The 27481-nt window shown below is 44.6% G+C and overlaps 2 protein-coding genes and 1 pseudogene across 6 annotated transcripts; all 3 read right to left on the reverse strand.

The window, feature by feature from the left end:
- Window positions 1-347: 347 nt before the first annotated feature.
- LOC136517519 (eukaryotic translation initiation factor 5A-like) lies at window positions 348-2496 on the reverse strand (annotated as a pseudogene).
- A 2294-nt stretch (window positions 2497-4790) lies between these two features.
- On the reverse strand, window positions 4791-12639 carry LOC136517461 (mitotic checkpoint protein BUB3.3-like). 3 transcript variants are annotated; one of them, XM_066511025.1, is made up of 9 exons: window positions 12101-12639; window positions 11718-11848; window positions 10979-11061; window positions 10190-10444; window positions 9734-9806; window positions 6340-6420; window positions 6190-6268; window positions 5704-5801; window positions 4791-5122 (listed from the first exon to the last, which is right to left on the reverse strand). In XM_066511025.1, the coding sequence occupies exons 1-9, from the start codon at window positions 12440-12442 to the stop codon at window positions 5056-5058; spliced, it is 1209 nt and encodes a 402-aa protein (XP_066367122.1). In that variant the 5' UTR covers window positions 12443-12639; the 3' UTR covers window positions 4791-5055. The 3 variants fall into 3 exon arrangements, with proteins under 3 accessions (XP_066367122.1, XP_066367129.1, XP_066367136.1); XM_066511032.1 differs by lacking the exon at window positions 5704-5801; XM_066511039.1 differs by lacking the exons at window positions 4791-5122; window positions 5704-5801; window positions 6190-6268; window positions 6340-6420 and adding an exon at window positions 9242-9559.
- Window positions 12640-12872: 233 nt separating this feature from the next.
- On the reverse strand, window positions 12873-19310 carry LOC136517399 (uncharacterized). Of its 3 annotated transcripts, XM_066510964.1 has the most exons (5): window positions 18727-19310; window positions 17941-18188; window positions 16872-17109; window positions 15999-16785; window positions 12873-15178 (listed from the first exon to the last, which is right to left on the reverse strand). In XM_066510964.1, the coding sequence occupies exons 3-5, from the start codon at window positions 17094-17096 to the stop codon at window positions 13221-13223; spliced, it is 2970 nt and encodes a 989-aa protein (XP_066367061.1). In that variant the 5' UTR covers window positions 17097-17109; window positions 17941-18188; window positions 18727-19310; the 3' UTR covers window positions 12873-13220. The 3 variants fall into 3 exon arrangements, with proteins under 3 accessions (XP_066367061.1, XP_066367067.1, XP_066367055.1); XM_066510970.1 differs by lacking the exon at window positions 17941-18188 and having other exon boundaries at window positions 15999-16761; XM_066510958.1 differs by lacking the exon at window positions 17941-18188.
- Between the last annotated feature and the right edge of the window lie 8171 nt (window positions 19311-27481).

Here is a 27481-nt window from a genome sequence, read left to right on the forward strand (position 1 = left end):
GGTGGAAGCTGAGCATTGATGGTGGACATCGAGCAAGAGTGGGCTGGCTTCCATGGCCATGGAGCGAGGAAGAAGACTGACATATGGGACCCACTTGTAAGAGGGGCAAAAGAGACATTTCGCGCCTATGTTTGCTGCCGTTGCCCCTGAAGTTAGCGGCAGTGACATGTAGAGGTGAGAAAAATTGAAGCGATGGATACCGGTGGCTGAGGAAGAAGTGGCATCTTTTATAATGGCCGGTAATTGTCTCAAAATCGTACGGGCCACAGATGGGAACGTGAACATGGCCATTGGCATCCCCAACAGGTTAACACACAGTGTAGTGAGCCCAGCAACAGATTGCCCAAGAGACCTAAGAGTTTAATCGCTCCCAAAAGTTATCTGGAAAAAATGGACAGCACAAAAGCCCGAATAGCCTACTCATTACAAACGCTGAGAACAAAACTCCTTTGTTCAAAGGAACAATATAGATAGCAAGGTACGTCGACATCACTGTGCATAAAAGACAAAGCAACAGTACGGAAGTCTCATGTTACCCTAAATCAAAACGTTTATATATCAACTCAACCACCTCCCAAGTAAATAGACGACAAGATAAATAACCAGTGCAGAAGCAATGCAGCTCAGCTCTAGTTCTTGGGGCCGATATCCTTCAGAGCACAAATCTGCTCCTCACCCATAGCAGACATCACCGTGACGATCAGATCCTTCCCCTCATTAAATCCATCTTTAATCTGTGCTTAGCAAAGCAAGGGAGTAAGTGACCAGAAAAACAGTTTGCCAAGAGGCTCCTGCTGACAACCAAATATGATTCAGAGCTCTAACCTGGGTAAGCAGAGTTTCATCAGTAGGGACCTTAAGATCATCCTTGGTGCCTCCACTTTCAGTCAGCAGGCTGACCTGCATTACGTGTTGACCATGTACAGAGTTAAGAAATCAATACGAGCAGATTTTCATCAGTGACTAGAAGAGTCAAAAGAAGCATACAAATCCATCCTCAGATATGTCAATCAGCTGGTAGTCAGTAAGGTCGACATGGGGAATCTACATGGTACAATAAAAGATGATCAAACACATTACATTGTAAGAACTGAACAAACAATGGTTTACACTTACATCACAGTTATGCGATGAGGGCACAATATCCTCAAGCTTCTTTCCATTGAAAATGTCAATGGCCACAAAGTGACATTTGGCATGCCCATGCTTCCCTGTGTCTTGGAAGTGGAAACCTCAACAACCTGCAATAAAGACCTTAAGTCCAGATTCTACAACATTCAAGTAAATGCGAATGGGATATCGAGCAGCAACTCTGATTAATTATCAAGAATTAAGTCACCAAAAGACTAGTCAACACCAACCAATGATCAAGACAGAATTACAAGCTCACAATTCACCTACATGAGCATGTGAATGACATCAACAGAACATATATAGCATGGCAAGTCAGAAATGAAGTATAATGATAGAAACGGTATGTGAGTACTCCTCCCGTCCCAAAAAGGATAAAATTATAACTTTCTACCAAGTCAATCTATCTCAGTTTTGACCAAATATATATGAAAAATAATATTAGTTATGATACCCAATAATTACCATTAGATTCACCATGAATTATATTTTCATAGTATACCTAATTGGAGTCATAAATGTTAATAATATTTTCTATAAACTTAGTCAAACCCAAGGAATATCAATTACAATGGAGCCAAGGGCAACATAATCATCCGAACCATCATAACAACAGAATACAAATCCTATATAATAATATGATACACACAAATGCAAGCAATTGGTAGCCAAGATTTAAAAAAAAAAGTAGTACTAAACCTTTTGATGCAGAGTGGGCACAGAAAGGACATCGCAATAGAAGCTGGGATCTCAGAACATGAATGGTTTAAGGAATCACATGGCATAGTCCGCAAAAGACAAATGAAATTCAAATTTAAGGACGTGGTAGAAAACGGGTTGGAAATTAGTAACGAGCCACCACTGTTTTGGTGCTTGAAATAAACTGACCTGCTACTACCACAGTTTAACGGCAAGAGAACAAGAATAATAAGCACACACAAAAGTAGAAAAATAAAATCAACAGGCCTACTGCATCACAACTCAAAGGCTCACACAACAGATAACACCAGACCACGGAACTTGACCAATTACTGACTGGCACCATCAATCAGATATCCAGTGCAACGACACATCCCCCAATACAACCAGCACACTGAAGGCACAAAACAGCAAGCTATTGCGTTACCAATTAGCAACAAAAGCAGAGCAGCACATCGCTGAAACGGAGCATCTCCGGAATGTACTGAATCTGACGACAGTAACAAGGACTTAAGGGGAAGGCGAGAAGCAGGATCTGTACCTTGCACGGACGGTTCTTGATGACGATGTAGCGTTCTTGCGGACAGTGCCGGCTTGCTGCGGATAAGTCTTTGACGCACCGGCGTCGGCCTTCGACTCGAAGTGGTGTTCCTCGGAGTCCGACATCTCCCAAGGCCGACCGAAGCCCTTGCCACCAAAAACAGAATCTCACACACATCAGAACCGGTTACCAGCTCACCGGATTAGATCGAGGGGGACAGAGAGAGAGGAGGAGGACAGCGAGGGCAGACGCTCACCGAGTAAAGCGCCGCGCGAAGGAAGGTGGGAGACGGGGGCGACGCAGCGGCTGACTAGGGTTCCGCACGGGCGCAGCACGCGAGTAATATATGCGGCGACGCTGGCGTGGCTGCGCGGGCCGTTGACGTCTGGCGGCACGTTTCTTGACTTGGACACTTCCGGCCCTCCCGAAATTTGGGCCTGGTTTAGTTCAAAAATTTCCACCCCAAACTATCACATCGAATCTTGCGACACATGTATGGAGTATTAAATATAGACGAAAAAAATTAATTACACAGTTTGGTTAGAAATCACGAGACGAATGTTTTAAGACTAATTAGTCCATGATTAGCCATAAGTGCTACAGTAACTAGCATACGCTAATGATGGATTAATTAGGCTTAATAAATTTGTCTCACAATTTTCAGGCGAGCTATGTAATTAATTTTTTTATTAGTATCCGAAAACCCTTCCAATATCTCCAAAATATCTGATGTGATATCTAAAAAATTTTATTTCGCAAACTAGGTGCACCACCGGCTTTTGGCGGCACTGAGAAGCCGCCCATTATCTTCTGTGAGATTGCGTATAGGAGAAGCATGCGAATATCTGATTCTGTACATGAGTTGTGACTTGTGAGTCTTCTTGTGGCCGCACTTATCAGCCAGAAAATAAGTAGCTAATCACAAGTTTCACAAGGCAATATCATAAATTTGTGTAAATAAGAGATTCAGAGGAACATAATCCTTTATATAAAGAGAGCAACAAAGCTCAGATAATCCAATCCATTCCCTATGCAACCTACACAAACACAACTGAGGCTTTGTTTAGTTGGGTGAAATTTAGAAATTTGATTACTGTAGCGCTTTCGTTTTTATTTGGCAATTAGTATTTAATCATGGACTAATTAGGCTCAAAACATTTGTCTCGTGATTTCCAACTAAACTGTGCAATTAGTTTTTTTTTTTTGTCTACATTTAATGCTCCATGCACGTATCGCAAGATTTAATGTGACGAGTACTATAGCATTTTTTGAGAAAAGTTTTTGGAAGTAAACAAGGCCTGAGAACAATCCAATCCCTTCCACATGCGACGAGGCAATGTCACGGCCAGGAATTTTCATCGTTGAAAACAGCAGTTTGCCGCACGCCCGGGCCAAACATCTGCCGGATGCCCACTGCACCGGGGGTCCGAAACACGACAAACGCCCTGTTTATTTGGCTTATAAGCTATATTTTTTTAACCAACGAACAGTATTTTTCTCTCACAACAAATTAGTCAATAGTACTTTTAGTCATAATTTATCAGCCAAGCGAACAGAGCTTACTCCAGACAAAGGCAACATCTTCCAAAGAGCAAATGAGCAATATTCCTTTCATGGCACTCCTGCTACCGGCCATCTTTTTTTGCTATGATTCAGCACAAGAATCATAATTCATAGCTTAGCTTCGACTCCTAATATTTTAGCGAAACCATAATCTCTAGCATGTTCGTTAAAAAAAACACTCTAGCGTAAGTCTAAGGGCATGTTTGGTTTCTTGGCTAGCTTGCCTTGCCTCGCCGGTGCAAGCAAGACTTAGGGCTAGCCCAGCCAGCAGCAATCTCAGCCTTAAGCCTCTAAAATTGGACGTCTGGGATTCATGTCTTGCCCAGGTTCAAACCAAATAGATCCTTACCTTACCAGCCCAGGTGAACCAGGATCTCTCGCCTGAGAAAGCAAGCTTTAATATCTTTTGAGAAAGCAAGCCAAAAAGCTCGCTAGCTCAAGCTCCAAGATAACGTCACCCACCATCCAAACACTTGTCGAGTACAAAATTAAAACAGTGAAGAGGCCAAAACAACTAATTTATACCTGTCCGTTTCAAAATATAAGTCACTTTTAGTTTTATTCTAAGTCAAAATGTTTCTAACTTTGACAAAGTTTTGAGGAAAAATACACAACCATCTACAGCAATGAATTATTTTCATTAAATTATTCATGAGATATAATAGTTCATTGAACTTGTATATGCAAATATATCTGATCAAAGAAAACTATGACTTATACAAAACTGAAGTGAACTATAATCTTTCTGAATACTTGATCAAAGAAAAGTATGACTCATACAAAACTGAAGTGAACTATAATTAGAATCGAGGGAGTAAAGTTTTTTTAAGAAAAAAGAAAAGGAGATCATCGCAGGTTCTATTGAAAGCAAATGACAGTTTACTAACGTAACAGGGATGGCTGCGGTAACAGCACAGCAATACAGGTTCAAAAAGCTCAAAGAGATACAACACACAACGGTCTCAGACTAGCTAGACTAACTAATGCTTAGCCATACTATATTTTTCCAAAAAAAAAAATGCTTAGCCATACAACATAATACAACATGCTGTCACGTCTTCGTGACCTTGAATATGTATGTTAGACAAAGAATACAACAGAACATTTTTTGTTAGAAGGCTCTATCCCACACGGGACTTGCCTTTGAAGTCCTCAGTTTCAATGAATATCTGGTGGTGGTCGCTCGCCCTGGCCAAAGAAAACGTGGAAGTAAATGAAATGATTATCAGACACGCTCGGTGATTTCTTTGAGATGAAGACATATAATGCTTTAAGTTAGGATGCAAAAATCTGCTGCAGAAGCGAGAAACAAAACTCCTCTGTGCATTCCATGACTTAATTGAAGCCAACGATTCGCCAAACAATTGAAGGATATCACTCTTTCAGAAACGGTTATTATTAATTTACCCTTGCACTGTCATACTACCACATACCCCAACGTAGAAGGCGAGATGCTTACAAAAGAATGGGTGCTTAGGGAGAAGAGAAAGCAATGGCTAATGGGGTGTGCTATTCTTAGACTTGAAGACAACAAAATAAGAGCGCAGTATATCCTGCATGTGGCAAGAAAAAGTGACTCTTGTGTTAAAGCGCCTATTTAGGTATTTAAATAGCAGATAGCTCAAAGGCACCCCTACTGGAGTTGTCTACAATTCAAGTGTGAGCATGGATAGATTATGTTGGTTTGTGGCCTTTTTTACAACATTCAAGATAAATCTGATGGTAATGAATAAAATTAATAACATCTTGTAAGTTTAGAAGCCACTCACTCTTTATCCACTTCTAAAAAATAGTTTGACGCAACCCCCAGAAGTTGGCCATTATGGTTGTATGCCATTGACGCCACACTGCCCAAATAGGTTGGAAGCTGTGATAGTAAACACTGCTATTTTTAAGTCACTAAATCAAAGAACAAAAAAGTGCACTTGTGAATAATTAAATGAGTGCAAAAAGAAAACGTTAGCGCAAGGAGAAAAGACTTGGGTGTGGGGAGTCAATGTTGTTGCGCTTCATCCTTTTCTTACTAAGAAATAACTTTTGCCACTGAATCTGTGGGACAGATAGTAATAGTATTTTTTGGAAGGTACAAAATAATCAATATGAAAAAGGAGAGTATACAACACATGATTTAGCAGGCGAGAATATGGGTAGAGAGTAGAGTTGTCTCACTCAAATGATCTATCTAAGTACCACTCACAAAAACTTCTTTTAGATTGAGAAATAAATGTATATTTTCAAGAAAAACTTGATATCACCTCAGTCAGCTTCTTTTTCGAATGAGCATCCCAGGCAATAGTGCATCCTTCATCATCTCCAGTAACAAAGGTTTTCTTGCTGGTGACAAGAAACATATGAATTTATCTTTACTTTGAGAAAGCTATAGAACTTCTTTACACAAAGCTTACCAGGGATGAACTGCGATGCAATTTACAGGGACCAGATTCGATCTTCCATTTCTGGATTTTGGATGACAACGAAATGCGTATCTGCAAGAACACAGGTATCCCAGTGAATTACAAAGGATCATTTGCACTTTGATGCCTATTTACTTACTCCAGGGACTTACTTTGTTCCCTCTACCTCTAAGATGTCCAAATTTGAGGCTATAGCTTATATTGGTTCTGATTGGTCCTTTTACAAAACATATGGATAGAAATCAACTATAGGTATGAAAAGGTTTTACATGAATGCAAAAATAAGACAATTCACCAGGTTAATAAGAAATGATAGGATATATGAGAAAATATACTTAAAATGCTAACTGCAATTTATATATCGCTTCAATATATAAGAATTTTTTTCTTCCATAACATGGTAGCTTTCCATACCCTGTCTTTAATCATTATATATAGGAAGACACAACAACAACAACGTAGCCTTTCAGTCCCAAGCAAGTTGGGGTAGGCTAGAGTTGAAACCAACCAAGAGCCCCAACTCACGGTTCAGGCACTTCAATAGCGGCTTTCCAAGTACTCCTATTCAAACATAGATCTCTAGGTATATCCCAAGCTTTCAAATCTCTTTTTATTGCCTCCCCCAATGTCAATTTCGGTCTTCCTCTACCTCTTCTCATATTATTAGCTTGGCTTACGACTCCACAATGCACCGGTCCCTCTGGAGGTCTCCTTTGGACAAATTTTTCTTCAATTGGTGCTACCTCTAGGAGATCACGTATATCATCGTTCCGAACTCGGTCCATTCTTGTGTGACCGCAAATCCATCGCAACATACACATTTTTGCAACACTCAGTTGTTGAACATGTCGAATATTTGTAGGCCAACATTTTGCTCCATACAACATGGTCGGTCTAATCACCGTTCTATAGAACTTGCCTTTTAGCTTTTGTGGTACCCTCTTGTCACAGAGAATGCCAGAAGCTTGTCGCCACTTGATCCACCCTACTTTAATTCTATGGCTAACGTCCGCATCAATATCTCCATCCCTCTGTAGCATCGATCCCCGATACCGAAAGGTATCCTTCTTAGGCACTACTTGATCTTCCAAACTCACATCTCCCTCCTCCTGTACAACTCCGTCAAAGTCACATATCATGTATTCGGTTTTAGTTCTATTCAATCTAAAACCTTTAGACTCAAGGGTCTGTTACCATAACTCTAGTTTCTTATTTACTCCCGCCTGGCTTTCGTCCACTAACACTACATCATCAGCGAACAACATACACCAAGGGATATCCCCTTGTATGTTCCTGGTAACCTCATCCATTACCAAAGCAAATAGATACGGGCTTAAGGTTGACACTTGATGAAGTCCAATTTTAATCAGGAAGTAATCTGCGTTACCATCGTTTGTTCAAATACTAGTCACAACATTGTTGTACATGTCCTTGATGAGGGTCACGTACTTTGATGGGACTTTATGTTTATCCAAAGACCACCACATAACATTTCTTAGTATCTTGTCATAAGCCTTCTCCAAGTCAATGAAATCCAAGTGGAGGTCCTTCTTCTGGTCTCTAAACCGCTCCATAACCTGTCTTATTAAGAAGATTGCTTCTGTGGTTGACCTTTCGGGCATGAAACCAAATTGATTTGTTGATATCTGCGTCGTTCCTCGCAGGCGCTGCTCGATGACTCTCTCCCATAACTTCATAGTGTGGCTCATCAACCTAATTTCCCGATAATTAGTACAACTTTGGATATCTCCCTTGTTCTTATAGATTGGTACCAATATGCTTCTTCTTCACTCCTCAGGCATCTTGTTCGATCAAAAGATATTGTTGAACATCTTGGTTAGCCATACTATAGCTATATCCCCGAGACATCTCCACACCTTGATTAAGATACCATCAGGAACCATCGCTTTGCCCCCTTTCATCCTTTTCAAGGCTTCTCTAACCTCCGATTCTTGATTTCTCCGCAGAAAGCGTCTGTTAGTGTCATCAAACGAGTCGTCCAGCTAAACGATGGTGTTCTCGTTCTCACCATTGAACAATATATCAAAATACACTTGCCATCTAGGTCTGATCTCATCCTCCTTCACCAATAGCTGCTCCCTCTCATCCTTTATACACTTGACTTGGTTGAAGTCCCTTGTCTTTCTATCGCGAGCCCTAGTCATTCTATAAATATCCTTCTCTCATTCCTTCGTACTCAAACGTCGGTAAAGGTCCTCATAGGCCCGCCCCTTTGCCTCACTCACCGCTCGTTTTGCAGACTTCTTTGTCACCTTATACTTCTCTATGTTGTTTGCACACCTGTCATGATACAAGCGCTTATAGCACTTCTTCTTTTCCTTAATAGCCTTTTGCACATCTTCATTCCACCACCAAGTGTCTTTCGAGCCGCATCCGCTCCCTTTGGTCACTCCAAACACCTCTAAAGCAACCTTCCGAACGCATGTTGCCATCTTCTCCCACATGTTGTTTGCATCGCCTTCATCATTTCAAGGACCATCTTCAATGACCTTTTCCTTAAAGACCTTTGATGCCTCCCCTTCTAATTTCCACCACTTCGTTCTAGCAACCCTAGCTTGTTTATTCCCACGAGCTTGCACCAGAAAGCGGAAGTCAGCCACCACCAGCTTGTGTTGAGCGACCACACATTCTCCAGGTATCATCTTATAGTCCACGCATGTTCGTTTATCCCTCCTTGTAAGGACAAAGACGATTTGACTAGAGTATTGGCCGCTACTAAAGATCAGTAAATGAGACTCTCTTACGGAAGAAAGTGTTAGCTATCATCAAATCAAAAGCTATGGCGAAGTCTAAGACTTCCTCTCCCTCCTGGTTCCTACTACCATATCTGAAACCCCCATGAACCGCTTCAAAACCTGCACTTGATGTACCTACATGGCCCTTAAGATCACCTCCTATAAAGAGCTTCTCGCTACGAGGGACAGTTCTAACCAAGCGATCTAAGTCTTCCCAGAAAAGTCGTTTAGCACTCTCATCATGGCCTACTTGGGGGGCATATGCACTAATTACGTTTAAGACCATATCACTAATGACAAGTTTAACTAAGATGATCCTATCCCTTTGCCTTCTTACCTCCACCACACCATCCTAGAGGCTCTTATCAATCAAAACTGGTACTCCATTTTTATTTGAAGTTGTCCCTGTGTACCAGACCTTGAAGCCGGTATTGTCCACCTCCTTTACCTTCTGCCTGTTTCATTTAGTCTCTTGGACGCATAAGATATTTACACGCCTACTAACCGCTGTGTCCACTAACACTCTTAACTTACCTTTAAGGGACCCTATATAGGAAGATACGGAAAAATAATAATAATAATAATAATAATAATAACCTAAAGAGATGGAAGAAAGTATCAATACTAACCCCAAATCTCTGTCGGTTCCACGATCAAGATACTTCAATGCCACAGCTCCATCCACAGAGCCAGCAACATAAGCTAAGAAAAAAGAACAGTAACAAAGACTGAACATTAATGACTTTAATACGGTGTCAAACCTGGATCTAAAATCTATGGCTGAATGAAGAGTGCAGATTTTTTACGGTGTCACTTGTTAAACATTGGAAGGTAAGGATTAAAACCCAACAATTTACTCATACAAGATCCCAAAATGATCAACTATGCACTCGTTTTTGCTAAACAACAAAGGTTAAACGACATATTGCAAAAATTTAGTGATTCTTGGTTAAATGACATATTGCAAAAATTTAGTGATTCTTGTGAGTGCTTTCATGAAGACAGACTCAAGACCTTACTTTGAAGAAACACAACAGAGAAATATTAAAAGAAGATAGTGGTGGGTGGGGTAGGGGGCCATATACCATTCCATTCTGGAGAAGCATGAAGGCATCGAATTGGATATTCCAGAGGACAGTCTTTTTCATTTACTGGTGTTGTTAGATTCCTCATGTCATAAAAATAAACATTTCTCGCAACTGCAGCTAATATATACATGCCGCATATAGAAAGTGATGCCACATCTGAATCTAAGATTATAGTGCCACTCGGGCTTACATTTCTTGTTTTTAAATCCCAAAGCATTAGCTTCTTGTCCAGGCTGCCGGTCATAACCTGACCTGAAAAACATATAACACAATACTAATAGTAAACATAAACTTTGACAGTTGTGATATTACATATAAAGATTCAAGAATGAAAAAAAAAATCCTTTCTAAATGTGGCACTACAAAATAAAGCTTGTGTTAGTATACTTCTTGTTTCCGCTACACATATTTGCTTAGCTGCTAAGTTAGTCAAACTAGTTTTGGGCTGTAATATGTCGGCTGCCACAGCCCACAGCAACCAACCTTAGCTATTCTGTACTAATATCAATAGAAGGCAATATAAACTTAAAGCTATAGCACCTAAACAATATATCCAGTTCATTTCAGTGAACTCATTTGAGGTGGCTCAGATACAACATTGGTGTTCAAATTGAGTACAATAAAATATTTTGTGCAAACAAAACATCAGGTCAATACAAATACTTCAGAACCAGGTGATGAGAACATGTACATACAGTTCTATAGAGCTATTTGGTGCTGCAGAGAACTACCAGGGAATCAAACACAAAATCATCAAGATATAAGATTGTTTACTATCTTCCTTACCAGTCATCAAAGAGAACTCAATGCAGGCAAGCACATCTTCATGGTGCCCCACTGTATCCTGCGAACCTGAGTGGAAATCGTACCTGACAATGTTGCACGTAACGTAATGGGCATGGTATACGGTTCCAGTTAAACTAAATGTTTCTTAAAAGGATTTTTTTAAAAAGGAAGTTAAACTAAGTTAACATGGAGAATGTGACTGTACTTGATAGAGTAAATCAGCAGTAGCAGCAGGCACAACAATCTTCTCTAATTCAATGTAGTTGCAGTTGCACATATAGTAGTGCTAGACTGCTAGTGGAGTAAATCAGCAGGTTGCCACATATAAAAGTACTATTATTGTTTATCCTATAAATGTCACACTGAAATAATGCCATGAATGCAAATATGCAAACAAAACAAGGATAAATGGAACTACCATACCTTATTTGCACTGTCATGCATTAGCATTAAATGTCATCTCAAGAAAGCAACCGAAGGTCAAACTGTAGATTTGTGATTAGTTCTTAACAGATTGCAACTGGTAGACCTTTGCTTAATTGTAACCACGTCAATCAAAATACATATATTATTTGCATCAGTAATGCACAGAATTACAATGTGGAACTTGGCTATCAGTACAAAAAGCATACTCGCACTCCTGCTATCATGCAGCCAGAGACAGTAAATGGAAATGCTACAAGGGCATGCGACTTCAAGATACAATCCAGAAACGAATTGCAACCCTTTTTAAATTTACCTTCTCACAGATCCATCGGAGCCGCAAGCAAACGCTGAAGACTCATCCTCGAAGCAGCAGTCGAGGAGTGCCGCCTCCGACTCCGCGTTGACCCGGAGCGTGCCCTCGTCGGCATCGTACAGCCGCAGCCCCTGCGACGAATCGGACGGAAAACCCTATCAGACACCGCTAACGATCTCCCCCCAAATTTCAAATCGACCTGAGCGCGCCCAAATTGGAATCCGAAATGAGCTAACCCCGGGCGATTTACTGAAGATACAACCCCGCAACCTCAAATAAATTTTAGAACTGTTCCCATCTCCCTCAAACTCGACCCAACCAGAAGTGGCAAGGAGAGGATGCCTAAGCCGCAAGGAACCGCGAGGCGGGGAGGGAGCTCTCACCGAATCCCATGAGGAGACGAGCAGGTTGTTGGAGGTGGGCGCGAACCGAACCCGGGATGCGGCGCCTGCGGTTGCGTCGCCCGCCAGGCTCCGCCTCGCCATCGACGGGTCTCGAGCGCGGCGCGACCCCTCGGCAAGCTGGGAGCTGGCAGTGTAGTGCGAACTGCAGAACCGTGGAGTGGAGGGCTCCGAAATTCGAACGGGGAAAACTTTATCTCCCGTTGCATCGTGGGCCGAGTATTGAAGCGGATTACGCCCAGTAGTTCCGGGCCTCCGGTACCAATGATTAGTTGCCGTGTTTTCCTTATCTCCAGATCGCGCCACCGTCCAGAAATTTTGCATGTACCTCAAAACATTATGAATTAATAAGAGTCTACCTTCCTCTCAAAAAAAAAAAGTTACCGTGTTTTTCAAAATAATTAGCCATGAGATTAATTTTAAGGTACCAGTAGTTCTGAATTATAATCCTTAGCTCAGTTTTAAGGTCTAATATCCGGTGGGCTAAAGTTTAGAGCTAACTTTAAACCACTTCAAGTTTAGACGAAACAGGCCCTCGATCGAGATTGGCAAATATTTAAACAATTACAACATTTGCCATATACTGGTCGAAAGGGAACAGAAACACTGGGACGCGACATGGGCAAGAACCACGGATTCTGCAGGGTGGCTAAATAAAACTAAATTAGCATTTCGCATGCTGAATACTAGCCAATTAGGCAGAGCATATATACAGCTACAAAAAGAATACAGACTCCGAGACTCATTCACACCCTTTGTTGCACATGTGATGAGCTATTCTTCAGAGATCAAGGTGGTTTACAGGCATTGCAGTTTTTCTCACAATGAATTTATACCGGACCTCGTAACCTGAGACAGCTTAATACAATGCTGTCGCAGAAATGTCTTTACCAGCTAATTTACGGAACTTATTATAAGAGCGTAAACCATGTTTCGACCCAAAAGCATGAAAGTTGGGGTGAGGCCAATAGGCCGACAGAGAATGTACACTCATGACTGTGATCACCTTATACCAGTCCATGTCCATCCATCGGAGTCTCTATAACAATTCGGAACCACCCAGTACCTAATCAAGTCCAATGCTTGCTGGCAATACCCTCTCTCAAGACGCAGCAGCCATGTTGTTACCTGACGGACATCTCGTTCTGCGACACCGCCTTGTTGTTCTGCCCCATCCAATCATACCCCTATCATCAGCTTCTAAGTCCCCAGTGCCAGCAGGTTTCGGCGGTGGGCTAACCTCGACCTCCTCCTCTTCTACAATTACAGTCACTACAGTTTTCCGAGGTTTCCTACCTCTAGTCCGCCCACCATAACGTCCTCGCCTAGTTAAACTTGACTCCCAGGATCCACCAGAAGCCTGGACTAACCCCTCGAGCAATTGGACGTCCTCTACGATTTCAGGCCGGGAAAGTGACGAAAGGCCAGGCAAGATATCTTTCTGGAAATCTCGCTTCTGCCGTCGTCTCCTTTGCTGGCCCCTTCTGGGCTTGGTGAGGAGGTGAGCAGTTGAAACTGTTTGTTCATCGGTTGTGATTTCAGGTTCCAATGGCCTGCTCCAGTACTCCTCAATCTTGGTCTCTTCCAGCTTCAGTGTCAAGGATTCAAATGAATCAGACTCGTCGTTACTGGAATCATTGGTACAAGCTTGGAGTTCAACTTGCTCAGCAAGGTCATTGATGTTTGATACTGCGAGATCTGCAAACCACTGCAACATATCATCAGATGCCTCTGCAGCTGTTGGCATATTCCTTGCCAACGCCACGATGTTCTCAGCTGCAGCTAGAGCAGATGTATCAGATCTGTCATCAACTTCCTGGTATGCATCGAGTTTAGGCTGTGCGCATTCTTGATCAAAATCCCATGCAGCATCCTCCTCACAAGCCGGCACCTCTAAATCAATAACAAATGCTCGTTTAGGATGGTTGTTCCGTGAAGGTTCCACCTGGCATTCATGTGACACTACTGATTCCTCAGAATTGTCATCGTTTGGTACATCATCATTGAGATCGATGAAATTCCTGATGGGGGCGTCACTTTTCTTGATGACTCCTTCAGCAGCTTGTCCATCTTTAGGCACATGTTTCTGGCATGAAAGAGGTAAACTTGTAGCACCCACTTGGGCTTTATTACAAACAAGAAGAGTTCCAGTGACAATGTCTTCTGAAGGCCCATCCTTCTTAATTCCACAGCCAAGAGATGTCGAAGCAGAATCTGACAAATTTCGAATAGTCACGGCTGGTTCGTTCTGGTCTTTAGTATTTTTCAGCTCCATTGTAGTTCCAAATGAATGGCCAAAAATCTTCCCTGGCTTCTCCAGAGCTGTTGGATCAGCAGACAAAGCTTTATTTTTGAGCCAAGAGATCCCGAATACTGACCCCCCATCTTTACCATGCTGAAAACTGGCAGCACATCTCCCATCTTGTTCTACAAGACCATCTTCCTGACAATCTGACAGTGTCTCATTCAAATTGAAGTTCTTCATACCCTTGCCATGGGACTGTTGATCTGAATCTTCCAACTTCTCGGAGTTCTTTTGCTCCAGGTTACTTGAAATTGCTACCTGATGTCGTGAGTGGGACACAGAAAATGAATCAAGTGGAAAACCAGGATAGCGTTTATCTAAGTTATCCACATTTTTCAGCTTTGGCATTGAAGTTCCAATGCTCTGCGTCACAGCACTAAGACTGGTGTATGAATTCACAGCTGATGATCCAATGAATCTTGGAATTAAAGCAGGATTATTGATAACGCTGCTCCTTGGATCTGCTGTGCAAGAACCCATTGGGGAGACAATTGAAGGATTGTCTAGTTGAGGAATCGAGATGGGGACAGTAAATTTACCCATATTCGAATGATGTGGACGGTCAACTCTAGCAAAATTATTGATAACAGAAGGTTCCAGAGGACTTCGTGCAATCCATCCAACTGAACTATTCTGACCTTGGTAAAGAAATTGGTTATAACTGGCAGGCCTCCCATCAGCAGCTTTGAAGTATTTTGGAGGATCAGCATCATTATATCTGGGTGCTAAAAAAGTTATACTGCTGACTTGTTTACCTGAAGGGTTGAAGAAAGAGAAAACGATTATAAGATAGGACTAAGATAACTGAAAATACAGGTGCAGTGGAAGAATGTGAAAGCTATAAAAAAAGATCAACAGAACTAGTTAATCTCACAGCATAAAATTACGCAAGCACACCATGCATAAAAGGAAAGACACAAGCTGTAGTTCAGCATTACCGTTGTCTTACTTTTTCCTCCCACTTTCATGAGGGGCAAGTTAATTAACGGGTGAGAAAGAAACTAGGGATTACAAATTTCAGTGAACAAAGTACTGAAACACAAAATACACAGAACTATTCTGTGATATGATTTGGTAAACCAGTAGACCACAGAGAAATGAGTATGTGTTCTAGTACAGATTGGAGCCAAATACGGACTAGAGAAGCCTGCAACATAGTATATTCCAGATTTGACAGTACACATCTCACAGGCCACCATTGGCAGTGAAAAGATAAGCTAAGACCCATGAGGACGTTCATGCTGCAATCCAGTAGATTCCAGCAAGGACGAAGAAAAGGATGCCCAGAACCAAATAAAAGAACTGGCATGACTAAGGTAAATAGTAAAAAGATACAGTTTGCATGTTATTGCATTCGTTAACCATGTTACCAACAATGTATGAGTCACAGTACAGGTAAACCAATTTTCCTCCCAAAATACACAGCAAACACATATGTTTTTACGGCAAACTGTCTCATAGCTGACAAATATGGTAAGGTAACTATGATATGAAGTATTAACAGATATACTGGACCATGGAAAGAACTCTGCAGCCTAAACAAACAAAGGTGTTATAAGTGAACCTTATTGTTACCTTTATTGATTGATGATTTGTCCTCGTGTGTTATTTTTGCACTTGTGTCAAAGAAATTTGAGCTTGTACCTTCATCTGTGTGCTTTTCTTTGGAGTATTCTTTACTGAAACTGAAATTGGTTGTGTTTGATTTCAATATTGGTTGGTGCCACGAGTTCTCGAGGGTATGTGGGAGGCCTCTGGAAACTGATCCATTTGCTCTACCCATATAGAAGCCAGTATTTGATTCATTCAGGTCAGTAACTTGCCGGCTTCCAAGATTATTTGTAGTCCGCAAACCTGAGGATGAACTATTATCACTGAACTTGCCCAAGCCTTCTGCACTAACTAATGTAAGCTCAGCATCATTCCGGGGTTTGGTATCTGATGCCAAACCAAGGAAATCTATGGGCTTGTTATCTGAAGTGTCATCGTCATCTATATAATGATCAGCAGGAAGTTGAAGATCAAAAGTGCCTTGCCTGCTTCTTGGACCAGCATCACTTGATAGAAATCCATTTGGAGAGGACTGCACACTGCCTTCTCTAAGGAACTTCATGGAGGACTGGTTTGTATCATTATGCTCTCCAACAGCTTTCCTGTATGTTGTGGACACAGGAGGAACTGGCATCTGCCACATCATCTTTGCACCGTTTGGTGGCACTTGTGACGGAGAATTTGTATGTGATGCAACTGCCAAAGTTGGGTATGAATATACCTCTTTACTTTGATGTTGTTTCATCATATCCTTCTGTATTTTGTAAACTCGGTGCAGTTCATACACCTGGATAGCGAGTGGGTTGTGAGGCTTGACAGAAAGAAAAAAAAACAAATGATAAGAAAATTTAATTATGATATGTTTTGCTATGTTGCTTAGAATTTGTGTAAACTCACCTGTTGTCTAAACACAGCTTCATGTTCAAGCATTTGATGCTTGAGTATTTCTTTGTCAAATTCCGAATAACCATTTGCTGGTTTTGTTGTGAAGCCATTGCATAACTGGCCATTTGATGTCATCTCCTCATAGTATGGAGACCACCTGCCATTTGCTTCCACGTTGAGATCCCCCGTGGCATAATATCCAGGCATATAGCTTTCCCCTTCTACTTTTGCCCCCATTCTTGTTGCAAAACTGTGCAAGAGACCAGTGAATCAAACCCTCAATTGAATAATAAAAATAAAATAAAATAAAATAGATCACAGAAAAGATTCTGCAATATTGTCCTAATTGTGGAAAAAGACAAGCATGCATTATTCATTGGTTGACAGAAGAAACAAAGAAATTGGCAGCTTACAAGTGAACACCAACTCCTGATAAATTTAATGATGATTACTGAGAGTATATGCACGAAAAGACAAACTTTCAATCAGCTGGATATCACAACTTTATTGTGGCAGTTTGCACATTTCAGTTACAAGCATGATGTCTAACTCCAAGTGCAATTCAATTGCCAATTACAAATGGCACTAAAACATGAACTCACTAATGAACAGATACTACTTGTTAAATGTTAATTCTACTGGCATCAGCACAACAACAATGCAGACATATATTATGTAAATTGTAAGAGCCCGGCAGGGAGGGGGGGGGCTCCTAGGTGGCGGCGGCTAGGGTTGAGGGAGGTGAGGGCGACGGGCAGGGAGAGGGGCGGCAGCGCTAGGGCAGAGGGAGAGGGAGAGGGTCGGTGCAGGAGGGAGGGAGAGGGGAAGGAGAGATAAGTGCTTGTGCGGCTCCCTCTAGGCGTCGGCGCTGCTGCTGCCCCTTGCGGCGGCGGCGGCGCTGCTGCAGCTGGCGTCCGGGCTAGATGGGCCTGTAGGCCCCATTAGGCGTATGACATAAACAGTTGGAAGATGTTCAGCTACCATCTAAAAACAATGCTCTAATGAGCAACGAAATATCAAAATGAGGCTAACAGTGGACAAAAGGAGTCATTAAAGAATTTGGATTTCATTGACTAATTACCAAGTTAACAAGCCTGCATTTATCAAGCCCTGATTCACATTACCCACCCCGGCATATAGCCAAGTGGATTATGTGACCTTCACAGCACAGCACACCAGCAGGATGTTTGAGAGCCACGCAAGACAAGCAAATCACAATGCGTATCTTCAGTTCCTCACTGTGTCGAGCTAAATGGATAGCTCGACCTGCTCAACTGGACGAACAGCCAATAGTAACTTGCCGTGCTGAATGCGTTCACGAGAAATCACCTGCCCATTAAATGATTAAGACACTGCAGTGAGTAAGGTAAGAGATCTAAGAAACAAGAATGCAAGATCGAAACACACTACCCCTTTCCATAATCAAGCAAACATACAGAAGATCAAACGAAACAGGACAGAAGGCCCAAGACAACGAAAAAGAATATATGCATGTACAGCTGTTTGGATGTCAACTCGCGAGACAGGAAGGAACTGAAGGAGGAAAGACAAGTCAACCCCCGACAGTTGAACGCGCTTGATAAATCCTAAGAACCAGTTCCCTCAACCGCCCTATCATCATTACCAAACGTGGAAACCGAAAGGCTGCGAAGGTTAGATGCAATTAATTATCGGCTTCCTGCCGTCAATCGAACCCCAATTTGACACATGAACTGATTGCAGCAGAAACCCAATTCCCAGAAAAGAAAAAAAAATCGGAACCTTGGACGGCTCAAAGAAGAAGAGAAAAAGGCAGAAAAGCTGCGTCTTTTTCACAACAACCGAGCTAGAGCGCTAACAGAAGAAACCAGCGGAGTAAAATTTTCACCTCATCGACGCTTGGCGGCGCTGCGCTGCAGCGGATTGAGCCTGACGACCCTGAGCATCCGGCGCACGAACAGCCTAGCTGGCAACAGCACGCCCATGGCCCCGCTACGCCCAGCAGGAGCGCCCCCCAACCTTGGCAAGTCCCCCCTCCAAGTCGCCGGCCAAGGTGGGATTCTTGCGGGAAAAAAGGAGCAAATTCCACGGGCAGGGAGCAATCGAGCTCGACGCACGAAGGAATTGCGGCGGATCCGGGATGGGGGTCGAGGAAGGAATTGGATCTGATGGGCCAGGGGGGCGGGACTGGCGGAGGGAGGGAGAGAGGGAGGGAGGAGGAGAGAGAGAGGGGAGGAGGAAGTGCGTACTGGTGGGTTCTTGTTCTTGTTTTGTCTGAACAAACGACTGTGTGGTTTTCTCTCTCCTTTTTTCCTCCTTTTGGGGTTTTTGGATGGGTGTTGTTTGGTTATGTGCTCTGCCTCTGCCACCCCCTCTCTCTCTTGCTTTCTCTCTCCTCTGAGGAAGGGAATGGAACGACCTTCTAACTACGTGCAAGGACAGGCAGATTTGTTGACATCTGGTCTTATTATTCTCTCTCTACTCTGCTGATCCTTCCTCCTCAGTCCTCCTCGCCCACTTTTATCCCCATCATCTCTCGCTTTCTCTCTCTCTACTGGCCCCCACACACACCCTCCGTCATCAGAATAAATAAATCGAAATAAAAAATAGACAGACACTTGTTTTAACTCCCCCACCTGCTGCTGTCTCCATCAGAATTTGTTCTCCTCCGGAACTAACTATATTCGTCGCGTTCGTTTGATTTTATTCAGAACTATTTTTTATAATATAAATTAAATTTCAGTACCAGCGAATAGTATGATTATCATAATCGATCAGCCGTGGTAACCAAGCTGTTCCATTAGTATTTATTGAAATTGAAACAAAGTAGTATCAGCTGATTTTCGTGTCATGATTGATTTATCTCCGTGTTTCCTTGGTGGCAGTAGTAGAAAGACTCCGTCCGGAGGGGGACTGTGACTCTTCGTGACATGAGAGAGAGAATCTGTCCGCTCCCTTTGCTTGCTGGTGGGGGGAGAGAGAAACAGCTCCATATAAAAATCATGCTGCTCCAGAGGATCACAGCACCAAACTTCCTTTCCAGAGCTTTAAAAAATCGGCCGTCTTTACTCCTCGTGACACTTTTTTTCCCCCAGCTCACATGACCCCCTGCAGCTTCCGTACCCAGTTCTTCCGGCGGCTAGGTCACCGTATTATTGTCGCTGTGAACCTTTTCGAATTATCCATACAAGTGTTAGATTTTATCTCTGCATTTTATATTAATATATAGTGTATTTTCTAAAAAATAATATATAGTGTATATAGGGTATATTCATCATTCTATCAGATAGTGATATGTTTTGATACTTTCTCCGTGTTGCTTAATCCAGGCTCTTTTGTTAGCACGGGCGATTGGATGGGAAATCGAGAAATTCAACGGCAGTTGGATCACATAATTCACGAGCACTCGCTTTCCTAGGTCTTGTTTAGTTCCCTTTAAAGTTCCAAGTTTTTTCATTCTCTCTCCATCACATTAATTTTTGGACGTTTGCATGAAGCATTAAATGTGGGTAAAAAAATAACTAATTGCATAGTTTAGTTGGAAATCACGAGATGAATCTTTTGAGCTTAGTTGGTCTACGATTAGACAATATTTACCAAATAAGACGAAAGTGCTACTATTCATCGGTTTGAAATTTTCTTCAATCTAAACGAGGCCCTAATAATCTTTGCCACCACATGTTTAGTCGGGCGTCGTGATAAATGAATACCTAAAACACAACCAACCTTTCTCCTTGCGAACCAGGGGATCTGGGGCGCCTGTTTTAGTAGGTTGCAGCAAAGAAAATGATGGGTTGTTTATTTATTTATTAGTATAAGAGAAATGATGGGTTGTTGTGATGGAGGCTGCAAATCCCGCAACAAATGGAAAAGGATGGCTGACAGGTGAGGTAGCACCAGCTTGAGAAGATCTTGGCTCGTACCGCCCGGCAGATGTCGCCGCTAGCTGGAGTGTATAGTTTTGCCAGGCCACATCCGGGTTATTATTAAGTGATGAAACTGAACTAATATGAGGTTATCAGTTATCTACGTGTGCTCTTGCATGTCATGTGGCTTGGCAAAACATCAATGAACAGTGCACATCAGCAATTCCACTCACAGCACGTTAAAGGAAGTGAAGAAGAAGAAACAGGAGAGAGAAAGTGAGGAGAGAGATAATAAAGCACGGTAATAAAGTGGGGTTGGAGAAAAACAATCAATCAGCTGTACCGTAATCCTATTCGCTGTGCTGTTCTCTCTCGCTCTTTTGATCGATCCAATGGCCGCGGCCGCAGATGCCCCCAAAGGGCCTGGACGCGGGGCCCACCCAGGCGCTGAGACTGAGAGTGAGGCCTGGGGGAAAGTACCGCAGCCAGCTCGGGTTCGTGGGGTGTGCCATTGAATGTTTGACACAACTAATTACGAAACTAGTTTACGATTAATTTAATAGATGAATCTTTTAAGTTTAATTAGTTTATGATTTAATAATGTGGTGCTGCAGTAACATATGTTAACGACGAATTAATTAGGCTTAAAAAATCGTCTCGTGGAGTATTGATGGATTCTGTAATTTATTTTTTTTATTAATATCTAAACACTCCATACAACGTCCTTTCGACACATCTCTTAAATTTTAATCACCGCATCCAACACCACCTTATGCCATGCCATGCCGATGCGCGCGCGGCCCGGTTGGTTCCATCCGGGTACCTCGACCTGACATGTGGGCCCCCCGCGCACGCCCTTTTGCCAGGATCACGAGGAGCAGCCCGATGACAGCGTGTCTTCCGTAATGCTGCACGGACTATAGGAGCACTAGACTAATCAACTCACAGAATCCTCCTGCTCACGTAGTAGTAGAGCTGGTGGTGTTAATCCACATACTCCCCGTGTAGTAATCTGGGCCGTCCATCCGGGCGACCGGACGCGGGGATGGCGACAGACCCTTGTCGGGTTTAGGCGGGGATTGGATTGGATTTGGATTTATTTCATTTCAACCTCGGATTCCGCGAGCCGGGTAGCGAGCCGGCGAGGGCGAATCCAAATCCTCCCCCGCTGTCCCGTCCGTTTGCGTGTCGCCCTCTTATTCCCGTGCGCATCCGACGGCCCTGGTGGCCTCGGAACGACGCGACCACGCGGCGGGCGCCAGTGGGCGACGTACCGACGGTCGTGGTCTGGCGACTGGCGCTGGCTGCAGTCCGAGCCTCCAAGATCCGTCCCAATCCCCAAGCGATCGGTTCCGTTGGAGCTTTGGAATGCTCCTAGATCGTTTCGGTTGTGTGTTGCGTCGCACTAATGGCGGGGCCCCAGCGGGCGGGCACCGGGCAGTGGACAACGGTACGTATGCTTAGAGACCAAGGGACGTCACTCGCCTTCATAGGCTCCCCAGGAAACTGCGAGAAGGAATAAAGGCAGCCGCACGTACTCCATCATCTGGGCTTAATCCCATCGTTACATTAACCACGCTGGACTGGATGGAACGTGTGACCACACGCCACGGGGGTGACGGGAGAGAGATTTTTTTGTCAGTCGGGTCCGTTCGGCTTGTTTTAAAGTCGATTGAAGCTGTTTTGTTGTGAGAGAAAAATACTGTAGATTATAGCTGATAAGTTTAAACGAATATGCCCCGCGGCTTCTTCGGTTTCCAGATTCCAAGTCTGGAGTTTTGCGACTGACAGCTGATGTTTGTTTTACCCAGCCTGCCTAGCCTGTGTTTAGGGCCTGTTTGGATGACGCCCTGACCCCTGGCTGCCTGCCAGGCAACGCATCCTGGCCACAGGCACAAGAAATCGGACGCCCGACATTCTTACCTGTCTTCTGAGTTACCTGGCAGTCACCATCCAAACAGGCCCTTAATACGTTCAGTTTTACCCAGGCCTTTTCCATCCAACTAGTGTGCTGCTACTTGCTAAACAGATCCATCATAGGCTGTGAGTAACTGTTAGCAGGAATTGTAACTTCTCGCTTTATATATTTTTATATGGTGTGGAACTGTTCAGTCGGCTTCAATCAATTCCATCGTGTGCCCAAGCAAGGCAGAAACGCAGAATTGCTAGATTAGGAATCCATGTGAAATTCCTGCCAGGCAAAAGGCACCGACAGAAATTCCAATTGCTCGCGACTAGCAGCAATCTCTTGCACGGAGACGATATTCACAAATGCTAGTCGTCCGAAGATGTTGGTTTGCAGTGACGGGTAACATGTGTATTCATGTATGTTGGCATATTTCTAGATAAGTTAGGCTGTCAAAAGCATGTGCCGGTACAAATTAAAAGATGACGTGCTTCAATAGCAGGACCACGCGCTGTATTAGTACGAGTACAACTGTACAAGTTTACATAATTGGCCAACGTCTCATGTACGATGATTACGTACACATCAAAAGCCTAACAAAAATATTAACTATACCATTTCGTGGTTCTATCGCCAGACCTATGTTCCCAATGCGGATGGCCTCGACGAGGTACAGGCTGGTGATGGGCGCTGACCCATTAATGCGGATAATAACCTTGTGGTTTCTCAGAAGGATGAAGCCGATCGCTTCCAACTGTCAAAAAAAAATTACAGCATCGAACTGTCGATTCAACCTGGTTACAGTCACACAGGCAGCTCGCCCTGCCACTACCAACAGGGGGACATACATGTGCATATGTGAGAGGAGAGCAACGGCTACATTAAGGACATCTTTAGTGGTGAGTCGATGCATCGAAGAAAAAGGATGGCCACGTCAGTTTTGGATGAGTCGATTTGTGAGTTAAGCGTGTCCTATACATAAATAAACAACACTATTACAACTGTTACTTTTTATTGCCAAATAAAAAAATAGTTTCCTACTTACTTTTGTCCGGCCGCTCTCTCACCATGAGTCATCTTAATTGTTTTTGACCGGCGATGAATCGACTCACGTCGGTTCAATCTCTGTCAACGGATGAGTCGATTGCTCCAGTGGCATGAGTCGACTAAGGGCCCGCCACCTCAACTCAACCCATGAGTCACTTTCCAGTAGCTCACTGGAGAAGCCCTTAGCAAGCAAGAAAACGGAAAAAACCATCCCTAGATCTCCACTGCTGCACGCAGGACGGCAGGAGTCTTCGACTAGTGCTGCCTCACGATTTACTGTGCAAACGACCAAACGTCCATGCCTTGCCCTGTAGCCTCCTGCACTGCGCTATGGTTCGTCTCGCTCTCGCCCTGCCTGCGCACAGGAGGGACCCAGACCGCCCGGCGCCAAGAGGAGGTCTCACGCCGCATTGATGGCCAGGGCATGGCCACCGCAGGGCAGGAACGCTCGGCTCGGCTCCTCCAGCCATGGTCCCTGCGCGCGGGGCCCACCGGCAGCGCCTCGTATGTCCGTTTGTGTGTGCGCGCGCGCGTCCGCGTCTGCTGGCGGGGCTGGCTGGCTGGCAGCGGTGCCCCTCTGTGAAAGCAACCAACTCGTCTGGAGCCTGGCTTGGAGCTGACTGGCCCGCCCAGATGCTGCCCACTTGTTCCGGGTAGACATCAGATCTGTTGTACGTACGCGCATCGTGGTTCATGGCCGGAGCGCCCCAGCTGCTTTGCGTAGATCGTGCTCTCTGTCCGCTTGCATCGCGAGCCGGGTGAGCTATAAAGGCGAGGATTGCCATCTCGGTGATACGAACAGTGAAGTTTCTTTTTTCTCTGTGACCGGGTACTGTTTCACCTCTGCGACGCTCCACGACGTCGTTTCCCGTAAGCTACACGGGATCCCCTCCTCGCGCCTGAGATTTTGTGGGCGGGTTCGGCCCCGCCGGCCGCCCGCTTCTCCGCATTGATCTCCTCTTGGTTCGAATCGGCTGCCCGCCGCCGCGTGGGCCGGCCGGCCCACGTGACGCGCGAGGGGGGAGCGTGTTTTCTTCCGTCTCAACGTCCGCGCTGCGATTGCGAATCCGCGAGTGGACGTGGAATCTCACGAAATCAGCGCGGGCTCGGCAAGCTGGAGACGGCGATACGGTCGCGCGGATCTTCTGCGGAGCGTCCGCGCGCGTCTGGCGTCCTGGCCCCCCGGGGGACGTTGCTTGCTGTTCGACCCGTTCTCCAGCGGCACGCGACGCCACGGATCCATCCACCCTCCCTCTCGAAGGGGGGAAGTGGAATCCGATGCACGTGTGAGGTGGGTTGGGCTCGGGCGGCCACACATACCGTGTCCATGTGTGCGTGCGCGTCCCTTGCACCGAGAGACCTGATACGCTGATTAGGCGACCGCCCTGGCCCATCCTTTTGACTCGGATAACGCCGATCTGTGTAGTTGCACCAGTTCAATGCACTCGTTAGGTCGGTCGGGGGTCGGAAAAGTTGACCTGTGACATCCGATGTTACGGCACGTTAAGTTTCCAAGTTACTACCTCGTTCGTCTGCTTTTGCCCTTCGATTGGCTGGCTGGTACTCTCACCGGACGGAGCCCATTGTTTTCCTGGGAGTAGAAATAATAAAATCGTTGACTCGTGGTCATCGGCGCACTTTGTTTTCCAGAACTGACTCGCCAAAGTACAAACAGACTGGATGAAAGAAATAAATATCGCTGACAAGTCAGTAAGAGCATTGGTTGTGTTTCCTTTTTCACTTTCACGAAGGTGAAGGTGACAACCCCTAAACAGAAGTGAGGTTTTCGTAGTGCGAGAGCCCCTAATAATCCCCTGCGGCACATGGAAGTGGAGACCTGTAGAAAGCGAGGAGACGACCCAACCAAAAGGCTCGTCATCGCAAGGAAAGCGGCGCAAGCAATCGAGGGCCACTTTCCCTTGCCGCCCGCGGCGGCCGGCGTCTAATAATTTCTGTCCGACTGCCCGGCCACGACGTGAGGAACAGCACCCGCTGTCACTGGCGGTCGGCCCGCGCCTGCGCCATGGAGAATTGGAGAGGGACTCTTACCACTACAGGCCCCGCCATCCGGAGACGCGTGTAGCTAGCTTTGCGTCGCCGCCTTTTTCTACATAGCTCCTCTCCTCTCTTTTATGAGGTGGTCATTGATGTTGGTTGGTTGGGTCAAAAGGCGCAGGCAGATCTAGGGTTCATGTGGATGCTGCCTCTGATGAATCCATCCTCTGAGATAGTCCGATGGGGAGCGAAAGAGAGGAAAGGTGAAGGGGCAAAGCCTCTCTGGTGATGAGCATTTGGTTGCGTAGCTTTATCCTTTGCCTTTCCATGACGCGTACTACGAGCGGACGCACGCGTCTCCTGATTGGGGGAAGGATTCTCCACGCCCGTACGTTGTAAGTCTGCTTGCTGCTGTGAATAGCCTCTTGTAGGAATTAATGAACCAACCAATGCAGTCTCGATCCTACTCCTACCTGTTCAGAGGACACAATTCATAGCTGCATCGACACAAACAAACTAGGGAGACCAGATCACCAGAATGATTTGTATGTGTAGTAAACTACGAGGAAAGTGCATCTATCTATTCGTAATTCTCATCTAACTGCTGACGCCCGAGATCTGAGCAAAAGTAGACTTCACGTAGCCTCGCTGGGGTGTGTGTGTGTGTGTGGGGGGGGGGGGGGGGGGGGGGGGGGGGGGGGGGACCTGCCTGATTAGAACTGGCAAATTTAGGTTACGTGTTAATTCCCCCTCTGCCGCTGTCCCTCTGTCCGGCCATCCCGGCCGGGGCGCACGGGCCCCAGAACCTGACAGACTGCTGCTACCGCACGGTGGACCGATGGCGATCGCAGCCGGTTGGTTTCGGCTTATAAAATTATAATTTTTCTCTCACACCACGCGCCAGTGTATTTCTAGTTATAATCCACGATCGTTTAGCGGAACTAATCGACTCAGGGCCGCTCGCTCGCCAGGACCGGTTCCGCGTTTGGGTCAAAGAACTGATCGACTCAGGGCAGGGCTGACAGGCTCGCAGTCTCGGACAGTCAGGTCCTGTGCCGTGCGGCTGTGCCGCCGCCTGCTGCCAGTGACAGGCGCAGGCCAAGGCAAAGGCAGAGGCAGGCCTGGCCAAAGCTGCGTCGCCCTGACTCGCCCGATCACACCAAGGGCAGTTCTTCTCCAAAACGTCAAATTTTTCAAGATTCTTTGTCACATCAAATTTTTGACACATATATGAAGTATTAAATATAAATAAAAAATAAAATTAATTACACAGTTTAGACGAAATTCACGAGACGAATCTTTTAAACCTAGTTAGACTATGATTAGACACTCATTGCCAAATAACAACGAAAATGCTATAATGTCGTTTTGCCAAAATTTTCGACAACTAAACTGGGCCCAAATAATTTTGCAGTTTTGGTCGTACGCAGGCCGATGCTAATACTGTACGAGGAAAACACTGATTTATAAGTTGGAAAGTAGCTCAAGCGAAAATGACGATTCTCGGCTTATTTATAGTGAAAATAAACCAGACAACAATATTTGAGGACAGAGAGAGAAGAATAGATTAATTACTCGTATCGTGACTCCGTCCAGCTCAAATTACTGTATAATTTTTTATTACTTCAGGCTACGGATGCCGATTGGTCCGAACCCAAACAAACGCTGAAACACACTTCTTTCGGGATTGTAGAATTTTGAAGAATTCAATTCAAACTCATATATACTACTCTAACGCTAGCTCACAATGACCAACGAAATTAGTATTTAGTGCTAGCTCTCTGGTCGTGATTATGCTTGGAAATTGGAAACCTTGCGCCGGCAGGTAT

The sequence above is a fragment of the Miscanthus floridulus genome, chromosome 2, assembly GCF_019320115.1.
Source record: "Miscanthus floridulus cultivar M001 chromosome 2, ASM1932011v1, whole genome shotgun sequence".
Taxonomy (NCBI): Eukaryota; Viridiplantae; Streptophyta; class Magnoliopsida; order Poales; family Poaceae; genus Miscanthus; species Miscanthus floridulus.

Excerpts from the sequence above, each read along its gene's own strand:
- LOC136517461 (XM_066511025.1), bottom strand. The coding sequence starts at position 12,442 with ATGCAAAATTTCTGGACGGTGGCGCGATCTGGAGATAAGGAAAACACG. Across the intron at positions 10,445-10,978 it reads TGAGTTCTCTTTGATGACTG|GTCAGGTTATGACCGGCAGC; the intron begins GTAAGGAAGATA and ends TATGTTTTTCAG. Across the intron at positions 5,123-5,703 it reads TTTTTAGAAGTGGATAAAGA|GGCGAGCGACCACCACCAGA; the intron begins GTGAGTGGCTTC and ends TTCTTTGGCCAG.
- LOC136517399 (XM_066510958.1), bottom strand. Across the intron at positions 16,786-16,871 it reads AAGCTGTGTTTAGACAACAG|CCTCACAACCCACTCGCTAT; the intron begins GTGAGTTTACAC and ends CTTTCTGTCAAG. Across the intron at positions 15,179-15,998 it reads CAAATCATCAATCAATAAAG|GTAAACAAGTCAGCAGTATA; the intron begins GTAACAATAAGG and ends TCAACCCTTCAG.